This window comes from Gavialis gangeticus, unplaced genomic scaffold (genome assembly GCF_001723915.1).
Source record: "Gavialis gangeticus isolate Ggan-Ray unplaced genomic scaffold, GavGan_comp1, whole genome shotgun sequence".
Taxonomy (NCBI): Eukaryota; Metazoa; Chordata; order Crocodylia; family Gavialidae; genus Gavialis; species Gavialis gangeticus.
This window is the reverse complement of record NW_017729033.1, coordinates 15,745,612-15,759,572: the sequence shown is the minus strand read 5'-3', so window position 1 is coordinate 15,759,572 and position 13,961 is coordinate 15,745,612. Positions and strand designations below refer to the sequence as shown.

Genomic DNA, 13,961 nt, shown 5'->3' with positions numbered 1-13,961 from the left:
AGACAAGAACCCCTTTCCAGCCTGGATAGGTAGCTATCACCCCCCACCTCCCCCCCCAATCTCACACACACACTTCACCCCCACAACATACAAGAGTAAGACTATTTTGAACTATTATACAATCACCTCTATATACACTATGCAAATCAGGGCACAAATCTTTTTTGAAATAAAAATTAAAATATGTTACAGTAGATGTTCGATTTTTAGTATACAATTTGGGTTTTTTCTGGTTCCAAGATGGCAACCCCCCTTCCCAAAAGGAGTACTTCCAAAGGCATGGGGTGGGGAGGACTTCTAGTGGCAAAGGTCAGGGGTTAGGGGTGGGACTTCCGATCCCAAAGTGGTGATCAAGGGGTGGGGCACCTGTCAAGGGTTGGTGCTGCCCTTGTGGCCCTTGACAACTCACCCAAAGTTTTTAAGCGGCCTTCCAGACAAAATAATTGCCCACACCTAGTATAGAGGGTCCCAATTGCCTTGCTAAAGGCCCCAATTCCAAAACAGGTTCACATTTGCCAGCCTCAAAACATGACTGAAAAGCTATGTTATCAACCCTCAATTTTATTCTTAGACTAATGTTATGTGGTGTCTGTTGTAAAGCTCCAGCTACTGATCTCCTATGACTGTGCGATCATGAGAGTTTTCCTTAGAAAGTCCCTATGATTGCGGTATGAGACTGGAAATATGGCCCAAGTATACACTAAACGTTCAAACAGCAAGCAATAGAGGACTCTCCCAACCAATCGTACTTTGTGGGGGAGGGGGAGTAAGGGCAGGGGGAATGCAGCAAATCTGCAAAACTGAGCACAGGGCTGGCAGTATTTTACAAATCATGCTGTGCTCTGGAGAAAAAAGAGAGCTGTAAGTGAAAAGGTAATAGGATTTTGTTTTTCTGATTGAGAAAACTGTAATTTCAACAGCAAATAAGTAGAGCCCTTTTCTCCCCAGCATGACCTGGGGTGACAAGGGACAATGGTAATAAGCTGATGGAGAACAGGTTTAGGTTAGAGATCAGAAGGCAATATTTCACAGTTACGGTGGCCAAAAGCTGGAACCAACTTCCCAGGGAAGTGGTCCACACCCCTACCTTGGGCAAATTCAAGAGGAGGTTGGATGATCACCTGTTTGGGGTCTTGTGAACCCAGCATTCATTCCTGCCTGTGGCAGGGAGTCAGGCTAGATGATCTGTTCAGGGCCCTCCTGATCCTAGCTACTATGAAACTATGAAATAATCTAGCATCCTTTAAAAATCCCAGCCCAGAATTGCTTTGTTTCCTGTAGGCTACTGCAGGAAGCTGGCTGTTATTCAAAAAAACAAGCTGATAATGCAACAAGTGGCCAGCACATGCAGCGCAATTTGCTATGTTCAAACTTGTTGAGACGGAATAAAATGGCAGCATAGGAGCTTCATGATGAAAAGATGAAGCATCCGTCTGCATACCGCAGTCTTGACAGGTAGTGCAGAATTAAGACTCTGATTCCTGCTTGACATTTTGATATGCCATCCAGTTTTAAACAAAAAAAGAGCAGTGTTCCAAAACTAAAGATCCTGATTTAGAACAATGACAGTTTACACTGAAGTTTCTGTGATGCACTATATATTTGATGGGATACTGTACACTTCTTACCGGACACAATTTTATTACTAACTGGTTCAAGTATCCTTATAATTTTAATAGGATGTTTCAAAACAATGTCAGCGAGAATGGGTGTAGAAAACAGCCTGATCATTCTAAATGCATCAGAAACAGGCTTATTATTCAGCATCTTCCCAATATAACAATACAAAACATTACTGCATTGTTGGCATGTTATTAAGTCTCAACATAAGTATCACATCCATTCTAACAGAACGACTCTTGTTCTGCCCTAAAATAGTATACTATACTAACTCCTTACCTAGGACCGCTAATTCAAAAGCTTGAGTATAAGTTATTTATTTGATCTCCCAATAAGAAATATCTGACACAGAGAGAGCGCATGAGCAAGCAAGACAAAGTTACTGTATTGTAAAAATGGGGGAGTCATGAGATCTGGATTTGATGTCCAGTTCTGCCACTGAGTCATATTCCTTTAAGCAAGTGTGTATTGCCACTACCCATGAAATAACGGGTATAACATTTATCTACCTCACAGGAGTGAGGAGAGTTATTTTCTGTAACAATCTGAGACCCTCAGAGAAGAGACAGTATAGAATTGCAAAATATTAATAATCGTCCGTTTAATAAAAACCTTAAAGTTTAATACGCAATAAAACAGGATGTAATAGAGATTGTAAAACATAAAAAACTTCAGGGTTGACAAGAATCAAGCCCAAGAGTCATATTGTGAACATAAAACACTGACTGGTTCATATGAAGAGATCAACTTTTTTCTTGCAACAGATACATTTTCTCTCCAAACTAACCCCACATACCGAGTTTGTTTGTACTCTAGATTGAAGATTAGTATAGTAATGGCAAACTGTACTCTGTGAGGAAGAACAACTGTTTTTACAAACAGACCAATACAGTGTAAAATTTTTTTAAATAATTGCTTTGAATTCTGCAGTTCTGCAAAGCCTGAAAATTGTGTTTCAATAACCATTTTTAAAAGTTTGAAATGAGCATGTAAAATGACAGCTTGTGTTTAAAATTTGAAATTATCCAATATGAAACGTAATCTGTTAAATCCCAAGAGAGGGTGTGATAACAGCAATGCTGACAAGACCCTTTGCTGCAGTGGAGCTTCTGGGTGCTGCAATAACAGTCACACGTTTCTTATGAAGCATAATACTATCTTAAGAAAATTGTTTGGTAAGCATCCTAATTTCATACCTCACAGCATCCAGTCTCTTGTTCTGTCGAATGAGTTCAATGAACTCCTGAATCCTTAGGCTGAACTCCAGACAGCTCTGAGATTAAAGACAAGACAGGGTCTTAGATGGGGCCACAGCAGCATTGCACAGTGTATCTTATGGTGTTTAAGCACTCAGTGTGCCACAAAATAGTGTTAATGGCATGCAACTTTGTTTGCTTGCTTTTTAGGCATTCATGCAGATAAAGCAGTTTAATGGGTGATGAAATGCTAGCACACAGAATGCCTTAAAAGCAAACAAAAACCTCCTACCTCTCACCCTTCTTCAAAACTGAAATGTTTTAACAGGAATCAACTGTGTCCTGATGACTGAAGGACCCCACTATCCTCTGGGTGTGAATGGATTACAGCTGGGTTGCTTTGTACTATATTCCAATTGTATGAGAGCAGATATTGCAGAAATTTCTGAGACAAAGCAACAATTAAGATAGAGGGACCTCTTTGCCAAAGGGGACCAAAAGTATTAGACAAGGTTGTGGGGGATAGAAACAGAGTCTGAACACTAGCTTGAATGTACCCGTATTCACATTAGCAGGAAAGGGCACGTTGAATTTGGGTCACTGAGGATTTGCCTTCCCTCACAAAACACCCATCCCAGTTCCCCCTCCCATCACCCTCCCTAGTAGTGACTTAAAAGCCATACTAAGGAGACATCTCACACAAGAAAACCATGTGACATTTACCTGCTTTTGGAAAAAGGTAAATTTTGAGGCCTACTAAAGTGGACAGTATTCATCACCAGTATGAACATGTGGAATTAAAAAGAAAAAATAAATCCTTTTCCCCCAAAGGAAGTCACTGTGCTTTAGCATATAGAGGCACAGGCAAGTTTTTTAAGAAAGCAAAAAAAGAAAATAATAATAAATACTCCCTGTGCTCGAAAATAAAAGTATTTCTCAAGTTTCTCTGCTCCATTTAGCAAATGTTTCTCTCCTCCATGTTTCTAATGAATGGGGATCTTTTGTTTATTGTGTATGTGCACACTAATATCAAAATTCCTCAGTGACATCAGCAGGAATTTAAGTAGCTCCAAATCGGGATCAGTTAACTGTTTCTGGTAGCTGTCAAAAAATTATGCATTTATTTGTTTTTAAATGGGAAATTTTGTAGAGCAATTTGAAGGAAATCTCACATTGACAGAATGCAGTCTAAATTAGTTTGGAATGAAGTACTGGGGGGAGGAGGGAAAGGGGAATATATCAGTTAACTTTCTAATTTGCAAAACTGTTTGCTCAGGAAAGGAAGGACCAGCCTTTTAACAACAGCATTTTTCTGTAGCCTAAGTTTTGTGAGAGACAGAACACTTCAACTGCAGATCTACATAAAAAAAGATGGAGCCAATTTTAAATGATTTTTTAAAAATCCTTAGTTATTTAAGATGCACGTATTTTATTTAGGGGCAGGGGGATTTTAGAAGTTTACCTTTTAACAACAGGCTGTTTTGTTTTTTTAACTAGTCAACCACTCTCTATAGACAGTGCATTCTGAATTCTAATCCTGTCTCCTCTTAAAAGTACTGGAAGAGAACAGACTCCCTCCGAACAACCTTCAAAGCTTTAGAAGTCTTCAAGTGAACTGAAAGCCAATGGCTGGTCTGGATTTTAGAAAATGTTATAAATTAACACCCCCCCCATCCTCCAAACGTGTCCAGTGTTTTCAGAACTATACTTTACAAATCCTGCACAAGTTTGGGCAACAATTCCACAGCCCTTGTTACCAAGAGTGAGACTGCTCACGCATGTAAGGACTCCAGCAATGGGTATTCTTCCCACCTATTCCAGTTTACCCCACCCCATTGTTAAAGATGCAGAAAGATAGCGGGTGGGGCTTTAGCAAAGTAACATTGATAAACAGCTAGCTTTCTATTCTAGACACTACCCAGGAATTTACTCCTTGGTTATTTTTAAAAAGCAAGTTATTTCTCTTTCTCCAGTTCTAACCTATCATAGCCTCGGCTTTTAACGTAAAAGTAGGGCTTGCAGAAATATTTTTTTTTTTTTATTCCTGGTTGTTACCATCATGTTGAAGATTGGTGATGGAAAAAAGGTTAAGAGTACTTCAGATTTCATTCCTCACGTTACTTAACAAGTTAAAATGACATAAGGCTTTCTTCAGCATTATAATTATCCAAGTGTTTACATACCAATTCTGGTTTTCCTTTAATGGTTTCCATAACAACATCATCATTTTCTTTAGAGTAATCACTGGCCGATTTAGTTTTGCATCCCATCTTCGGTTCACTCTCATTTTGGAGCCCCTGAGTGACAGAGAACGTCGCTCTTTGCTTGGCATTAAGTGCACTCAAACATTTTTGGTTAAAGAAAGTGCTTAGTTTAAAAATAACAAGAAAAAAGAGAAAGACACAAAAACCTTTCCAAGGGAAGCAGGGACTTTAGTTAATGTCAGTTAAAAACAGATTTCTGCAAGCCCTATAAAAGATTAAACTTAGTTTTAAAAGAATGCTGTACAAAGAAGGGAATTTAAACTAACTTTATAAGAACAAATAGAAAGTGACACCTTATGTTCAGTTCATGGTGTTCAAGGGCTAGAAAAATGTATTATGTTCACACTACACTAAATGCAGCTTCTTTGAGTACTGTTTCCTCTTACAAATGCAGGTAAGCTTTCTTTAAGTTTTTACAGCTGTAGAAAACTTTTCTATTAAATTTCTCCCACTGTGTTATGCTTAAGGACATCTGCTTAGCATTTCAATTGCTCACCACACTTTTTAGAAACAGCTTCATATACACACCATGAATTATGTTCTCAGCAGGATGCAAGGAGTTATGCACATAAGTCTTCATGCATCGAGATGAGATTATACTTCTTTGCATTTAGGTTTCTCTAAATCGCATTAAAACAAAGTCATACTGCTATGTAATTTCACTGCAAGTTTGTCAAGGAAAAACTTGCATTTAGAGGACCTAGATTCAGCATCAAGTTTAATCTGGGTGTTAGTGGGTGCAACTCCACTGATTCTGGCCTAAGTACTCAAGGGCTGTATTTTGCACTTCAGATCTTTACGTTAGTACAAGTCCTTATTCGTATCTAAATTTTAAACCATAGCCAAATATTCAAAGAATTCTGAAAAGCAGGACAGTTTATATCAAGTAAAAGCTTTATACATTACACTACTATACCTTCATTTTCCTGAGCCTGGATTTGTTATCATGACACCAAGCCAAACAAGTCATGGTTTCCTGTCTTTCCAAAGATTCTTCTACTTCTTTAGCAGTCAGGAACATCTCAATATTTACCAGATCCTTAAGAGAAAGAAAAAAAAAAAAAGAGCACTTAAGTTCTGTTTTATAAGAGGAAATTCTACACAAAAATTGCATTTTTTATACCTACAGATAGAGGACTACCACTTTGAGATATGTCTGGTTTTAAAACTCTCTCGCCTTGCAAATGATACTCATGTAAAAATAAAGCAACAGCAGCACTTTTGAATAATAACAATCATGTACATAAGATATAAGGTAATATTAAAAAGGTTGTGAATTCATTTTTTCATACACAGCCAAAAGCAGACAGTGAACTTTCTTAAAATACAAGGCTAGAACTAAGGAAAGAGGAGGGAAGAAGTGGTTTCAGTCATACTCAAATCTGTTTGGAAGCCGGCATGAAACAAATTTGGGGAATACAAACAATTTTCCATCAATACCACATCACAAGAACTAGCATCGTAACTGGTACCTAGACTGAGAAGGACTGTAGAGATCAAGATACTTCTCCATGGACTGAGCGACTCCAATGGCAGCGTGTGAGGTTGCAACGTGGCTCCCTTACTGTACTTGTTTTGTAGGGCAAATTCTGTAGATCCAACGGATTACTAGTCTATCGCTTTTCAGAAGCAAAATTCCAGTTTAAAGGTTCGATTTTTATATACGTATAGCACTTATGAAGTGATGATTTCAGATGTGCCAGTTACATAGAATGTGACAGCATGTACTAGAAATCAGCTTCGCAACCTATCACTGAGTGACTTGTAAATAGTTGCAACACATGTTTTGTATTAACATTCTCATTTGATTTCTACTCCCTTTAAATCACCAGAATTACATACAAGAGAAAAAGGTGAAGACTTACTAGCTTCAACAAAACTACCTGTCACCTGTGGAGTTCCTGGGAATACTTTGTAAAAGTCTGATGCTTCCATGTGCTTCCTTTTAGCTTCTTAACATAAAAAAAAAAGAACTCACCCCACCCCTCCCCAATTGCTTTGGCACTACAATTATTCATGTCTGAAACATCCTGATTCCAGTATCTAAACAAGGAGTACAAGTTACAGTATTAAAATTCCATTTTGCTGAGTGACAGGACATCTCACAGGAAGTGAAAACATTGCTTGTGACAAGCACAACCTAGTATTAATTTGCCTAGGGCAAACATTTAACTGCACCTATATACAGCTTCATAATTCACCCAGAGCTTTGTACATTCAAACGGACAAAGTCAAATGCAACTGAATATATCCACTCTTTAAGACACACTGCGGTAGATTATTAAAGGATTTTTTTCCATTCATTTGTAATGAAAGGATTTAGAAGGGTGTTTTCAAACTAAGATGAACTGGATCCATTTTGAATTGGCATCCCCAGAGATTATTCTGAGCTGCATAAATGTGTCATGCTGTGACAGCTCATACTTAGAGGAAGAAAATTCTCTGTGGGGAACCGTACAATTCAATGTTCTACAAACACAATAATCCAGTACTAAGAATGTTTGTATTAACATAAAAATGAACTTGTTTCACCAAATGTAAAAGTGTATGTATGTTTCAAGGCAGTACTGAAAACCATACAATTGAAATATGCTGAATATGACAGATATTCAGAATGGCACTAATGAACAAGGACACTGCCGGAGTAGGAGGTGGTATTTTCAGCTGTTAGTCTATACAGCTGCTGTGCTGTAACTCAGTGTTCATTAACCACCTCTCGGGACAGTCTGAGATGTTAATTCAGTTTATAAACCAGATATTTATTTGTATAGGTAGTACCACATTTCTCAGTTTTGTTTTCTTGCACATTCATGATCTCCTGAGCAGTAAACTAAGACAAAAGGGCTAGGGACAAAAGTTACACAAACTGGTTTAAGTCATCAGAAACTGGTTTAAACCTGTAACAGAACGGAAGTTCACTGCACATAAACCAGTTTCAAAAAGACGGAAACTGGTTTAAAATAAATAATGTAGTATCACACTTGACTGACTTAGGTCAAACCGGTTTATGAAACATGTGTTCCAGACCCCTTCCTGGTTCAAGTTAAATCACAGTCCCCCAGCAGCCCAGAACGCTTTGCAGCTCTGAGCTAGGTTGTGCTGTCTGCTCCAGAGAGCAGGGCTGGCACTGCCCCTCTGCTCCCTAGCCAGAGCAGTGAGGGCTGGCTCACTACCCCACATCAGGCAAACCCTTGCTGGGGTCTGGGGTCGGTTAAACGTCTTTTCTCCCCTGAGTAAGGAGCTGCCGTGCTGGCTGTGACTGTAGACTAAAAATCCCAGGAGGCACCTGGAAGCAGGAAGAGGAAGTGATAAACAACCCTGCAGAGTCCTGCTTCTGTGAGTATGGACTGCAAATCCAAGAGACCTTGGGGGCAAGCAGGAAGAGGAAGCAAACATACAGCCCATGCTGGCTATGTGCCAGAGAGCAGTGCTCTAACACCTCCTAGCTTCTGGCTTGAGCCAGTGCAGGCATGTGGCGGCATTTCCTGAATCAAAAGTAAGTGTCTGTTCATTGGCTTATTGGTTCAATTTTTGCAGCTTAGACTAAGCTGTAAAGACTGAATCAATTCAGCCTGAGGCTTTTTGACTGTCTGTACTTAGCCAAGGCCAGTACTGCAGAAGTAGAAACAGCTACAGGCCTGTTTATACAGGTGCACTATTGCTTAGAAGTTTAAAAACTTTCCCTAAACTTTTCCCTACCCCTCAACAATTTAAAAGCCAAACTGTCCTCAGAGAAGATTTTCAAAGCAAATATAATCATTTAAAAATACAGCTACCATTTACCTGCTAATTTACAGTACCACAAGAAACACACAACTTAATTCTAACCTTACTCTGATTTGAAATATTTTGTCAGTGGAATTAGAGGTGTTACTCACACCAGAGCAAAAATCCAACAGTGACCTAAACATATACCAAGATCATTTGTTGGTGTTTTTATGAGGAGGCAAATAGTTTGATCTGTGTGTTGGTAAAAGGGTTTGAAGTGATAGCATAGCAGTGTTTACCTGAAAAAAACCCTTTTCATGTAAAAACGGAAAAAAAAAAGGCAGTCAGTATCTATGTGGTAACTCTACCTTCCATTAATGGCACCCTCAGAAGAATCACACGTATGTGACCCTTTTGAATGAAAGCCAGAGGACAGACTGGGAAAAACCAATTTGTCCAAACAAACAAAAAACATGGTCCAATGTTTACGTATTTTTCATACAAATCATCCATTTGCAGTTTTGTCAAGGGAACTCTACATACTTCATGTTGCCACTGGCACTTGGCATACTGCATATCTGTATACATGTATAATAAGCAAGCATTAGGACAGTTTCTCTTTTTTCTGTTAAAACTATGCATCCGTACCTCTACTAGCGTTCAGAATACTTCTCAGATTTAACAAGCATACATATAAATATAAATGTTTGCTGGATGAAGTTGATTCCATACATATTTAAAAAACAAAGCATTTAACAGCCTCATAGATCCTGGTCAATGATTACTGAATTATTACTTCAAGGTTATTCAGTCTGTTACTACTTACAACTGTACCCTGTGACTTCAATACCACAATTATCTTTTCCATTTTTGCAGTTACTAACAAGTGTAACCAACAAAATGTCGACATAAGTCACCATTAAATAAGCTATAGTGAGTGTATATATAAAACAAAAATTGGTTTATTGTACTCCAAACTTGTCTCACTGATCATCACAGGACAAACCAACTAAAAAGCTAGCACATGACATGGTTTAAAATGTCTTATTGTCAATATATCCTCAAAAGCCAAAACAAGAAAAAGTATATAGCTCAATCAGGTTTGCTATTTTCTTGAAGTTTACCTTTTTCTCTCAAAAAGCACACTATCAAAAAATTCTTATTCTTTATACTTAAAAAGCTCTGTGGTATATTAAAAAAAAAAATCACTTTTTTGTTTTATCTTTGGCTTCATCTTTTTATGCCCTCTAATTAAATCTCAGCACAAGATTAAGTTAGATTCCCTTTAAATAATACGAGATTAGCATTAGATTTAAAATTACCTAATTGGTAAAGTCTTATACTATACATTTATCAGCAGGGATCCAGGTTTTCCATTTCCCACAGAAAAATGGGGTAAACTGCAGATTTTACCTTATACTGGAGAGAAACGCATATTTCTCATTTTACTGGAGAAACCTGTGGATTTGCAGTTTTGCCATGAGCCCTCTGTAGGCTGGCAGAGTTCCAGCCTGCAGGGGGCCGGGAGGGAGCGGGAGGAGGGCGGTCACGTATGGGCACCATGCGTGCATATATGCACATGGCCCCAGGCACCCTGGACAGCAATTCCTACAGGTAAGTGGCGGGGGGTGGGGGAAATTGAGGCCCTCATAGGGAGGGAGGGAGTTGGCAGGGATGGGGCTGCTGATTAGCCAGGCAGTGCCTGGCAGCTTGAGGCCCGTGCCTGCAATACATGGCCACAGGGTCCTGCAGGGAGCGGGATGGGACCACAGGTGGCTTGTCCAGAGAGTGGGAGGGGGTGGGACTGGCTCTGAGACTATGCCCACTCCCAGTGGGCAGGGGGAACCCGTACACCCTCCCCCCCGGCAATCTGTGCATGGGGTGGAGGCTGTGCACTGTCCACTGCAGGCTCAGGCTCCTGCCATGCTGCCCTCCCCCGGCACCTCTGTAGTCTAGTGTGTGCGACTGGGCGCTGCAGGCAGCAGTGAAGCTGCACAGGAAGCTGCCTGCCCCTGCAAGCTCTGCACTGCCTATTTCCCCTGCACGCAACCACATTCTGCCACCCCCGCTGTAGCCATGCAGGCAGAGGATACCTCGCTAGGACAGCGCAGAGCTTGCAGCAGCGGGCAGCTTCATGTGCGGCTCCACTGTTCTTTGCAGCATCAGGTCATACACAGTGGGCTGCAGAGACTGCAGGAGAGGGCAGCAGGGTGGGAGCCTGAACCTGCAGTGAGCACCATACAGCCCACGCACAGATGTGGGGGGCCCAGGTCCCCCTGTCCCCCAGGAGTGCATGCCATGGTGGGGAGCATCCCCCTCAGCCCAAGCCCGCAGCAGGCAGTAGGGGCGTGGAACCAGGCTCCACTCTGTTGCAGCAGCCACCGCCTCCTGCCAGGGGCAGGGGCCTGAGGACCCAGGTCCATGGCTCCGTATCTCTGGCAGCTGGGAGTCCCCTTGGGCAGGGCTGGGGGAGCAGGAGCTATGGGTGGGGAATGAGGGTCACCAGCAGGGTTTGGGGGGAGCAAGGAACAGAAGCAGGGCTGTAGAGGTTGGGGGGAGGAGCACCGGGGGGCCTTTCATTTTAATAACGACTTTGGGGTTTTTAAATCAGATAATTTGCCCTTTTTTAACAGGGAAAATCAGGATCCCTGTTTATCAATGAAGTGCCAGCTTAACAGTCTTCCTCAGCTGCAAGCAAACAAGACACAGTAAAAACCCTGATATTCGGCATGAGTAGGTTTCCACCTGGACACAGAGCAGTGCTGGGGTGTGTGGGGGTAGCCGCATGCGAAGCAACGGCAGCACAGCATAGCATGGTGGGTGGTGGCGGCAGCTGCCACATGCGAGCTTCTTTCGTCACCCCTCCCAGCCCCCCACATACTATCGGAAATTTGAGTTACTAGAGTGTTCTGGTTAGTAAAATCCCAGATAACAGGGATTTTACTGTATTATCTGCCTCTTATTAAGTTTACTGAAGGGTGAAAAGCTAAGTAGATCATGCTGAATCCAAATTTTCTTCATTTTTCAACAGGAAATGCAGGATGGCACAAGCAGTGTTTTAAGTTACCAATGGCTGGCAAAATGTCCCAACCCCATGCACAAAAACACTGCTTGCATTTGTTCTGCAACTAGTCCCTTCTATTACCCTACAGTTTTAACACTGGGGAGGAGAGCAGGAAGGAAGGGGAAGACTAGAAGTCTCTTAGGCTAGGGACATAAATTACACATAAACCAGTATAAGTGATCAGAAACCAGTTCAAATCTGTAACACAACAGAAGTTCAGTGCACCTAAACCACTTTCAAAATGAACACCGATTAATGTGATAATAAATCACATGCATTAGCCACGATTAACTGACAGCCCTAGTATAAATATTATTCCATTTATGCCTACAGCACTGATATTTATTTGCTGTTGCCTCATAAAATGAAAGTTTAGAAATATAGTAATACTAGATGTAAAATATATACCTTGTTCTTCCCAAAATAAATTAAATGAAGAACTGCAGGAGGGATGAGAAGAACCTTTAAGAAAAGGCAAATATACCTACACATCCAACTGGAGACCTGTTCATAGATTCATAGAAGTAGGGTTGGAAGGGACCTTGTAGATCTTCTAGTCTGACCCCCTGCCCTGGGCAGGAGAGAAAACTGGGCTCAAGTGACCCCAGCCAGGTAAAATGTCAAGCCTCCTTTTAAAGACCCCCAGGGTAGAAGCCATCACCACTTCCCTTGGAAGTTGGTTCCAGATCCTAGCCGCCCTGACTGTGAAGTAGTGCATTCTAATATCTAGTCTAAACCTACTCTCTAGCAACTTATGGCCGTTATTCCTTGTTACTCTGGGAGGTGCTTGGGGGAACAAGGTCTCTCCCAAACCTCGCTGGTCCCCCCTAGTAAGTTTAGAGAGACAGCCACCAGGTCCCCCCTCAGCCTCTCCGTGTAGGGTTTGCCCTGCTGTCCCTGGATCATGCGAGTGGCCCTCCTTTGGACCCTCTCAATGCTGTCCACATCCCTCCTGAAGTGCAATGCCCAGAACTGGACACAGTACTCCAGTTGCAGCCTGACCAATGTTGCATAGGAGGGGGAGGATCACCTTGTTGACCCTGCTTGTGATACATCTGTGGACGCAGGACAAGGTACAGTTAGCCCTACTGACTGTGACCTCGCATTGTCGGCCCATGTTCATCTTGGAGTCAGTAATGACTCCAAGATCTCTTTTTGCCACCGTGCTCTCAAGAAGGGAGTCCCCAGCCTATAGGTATGCTAGTGGTTCCTAATGCCCAAGTGCAGCACCCTGCACTTGTCAGTATTGAATCCCATCCTATTTTCATTTGCCCACCCCTGTAACCTGTCCAGGTCCTGCTATAATCTGTCCTTCCCTCCTAGCGTGCCCACCTCACCCCAAATCTTGGTGTCATCTGCGAATTTAAAACAGGCTGCTCTTCAACCCGTCGTCCAAGTCACTAAGAAAGAAATTGAACAGTGCAGGCCCACGGACCGAGCCCTGGGCACCTCACTGCCCACTTCCCTCCAGGCCGAAAATGACCCGTCCACCACCCGTACAACCCCTCAGTCCTGTTGTTACTACACATCAGAGAAGAGGGTAAAAATGTAATGTTATCACTACAATCATCCTTTATTTTGCAATAGGGACAAGAATATCAACAAGCTAGAAATAAATAGTCTTTATGACTTGCCCCTTCCCACTTCGGTTTCCAGCGCAACAAGGAAGCATGACCAGTACAGATGCACCGATGCATCGGTCCAATATTGGATTGGTACCAATATAAAGAAAACTGGCTGTATCGGGTATTGGCACAATGGGGCCAATAATTTGGCTGATAAATGCCCATGCTGCGCACAGCCAGAGCATGGCACTCAGGCAGTGAGAAGCACAGCCAGCAGTGTGGAGAGCTGCCTCCAGCTAGCAAGCCCGGTGTGGTGGAAGGGGCGGGGGGGAGCGGGGGCGGAGCAGATGTACCACAATGTGATCTCACCGCTTTCCCTGCTCAGCAAGGTCTGCCCCCTATAACTGCTGGGAAGCAGACATGGTTGCATGGGGAAAAGCCCTACTTTTGAAGAGCACCCCAGATTCCTTGGGGTGCTTCCCTGAAAGCTGAGAAAGCCGCCTGCAGTGAGGGAGGGGGCAGGGGCAGGTGCTGCCCAGGTGGG

At 42.1% G+C, this 13,961-nt stretch overlaps 1 protein-coding gene across 2 annotated transcripts in view; it reads right to left on the bottom strand.

Moving 5' to 3' along the window:
• MAEA (macrophage erythroblast attacher) overlaps positions 1 to 13,961 on the bottom strand; it is a 118,871-nt gene that overhangs the window by 45,480 nt on the left and 59,430 nt on the right. The window contains exons 4-6 of one of the 2 annotated variants that reach the window (XM_019526350.1): positions 5,997 to 6,119; positions 5,000 to 5,113; positions 2,817 to 2,893 (exon numbers count right to left, since the gene is read on the bottom strand). In XM_019526350.1, coding sequence (XP_019381895.1) covers positions 2,817 to 2,893; positions 5,000 to 5,113; positions 5,997 to 6,119 — 314 coding nt within the window. The remainder of the gene's footprint in view (positions 1 to 2,816; positions 2,894 to 4,999; positions 5,114 to 5,996; positions 6,120 to 13,961) is intronic. The other variant, XM_019526352.1, reaches the window with a different exon arrangement.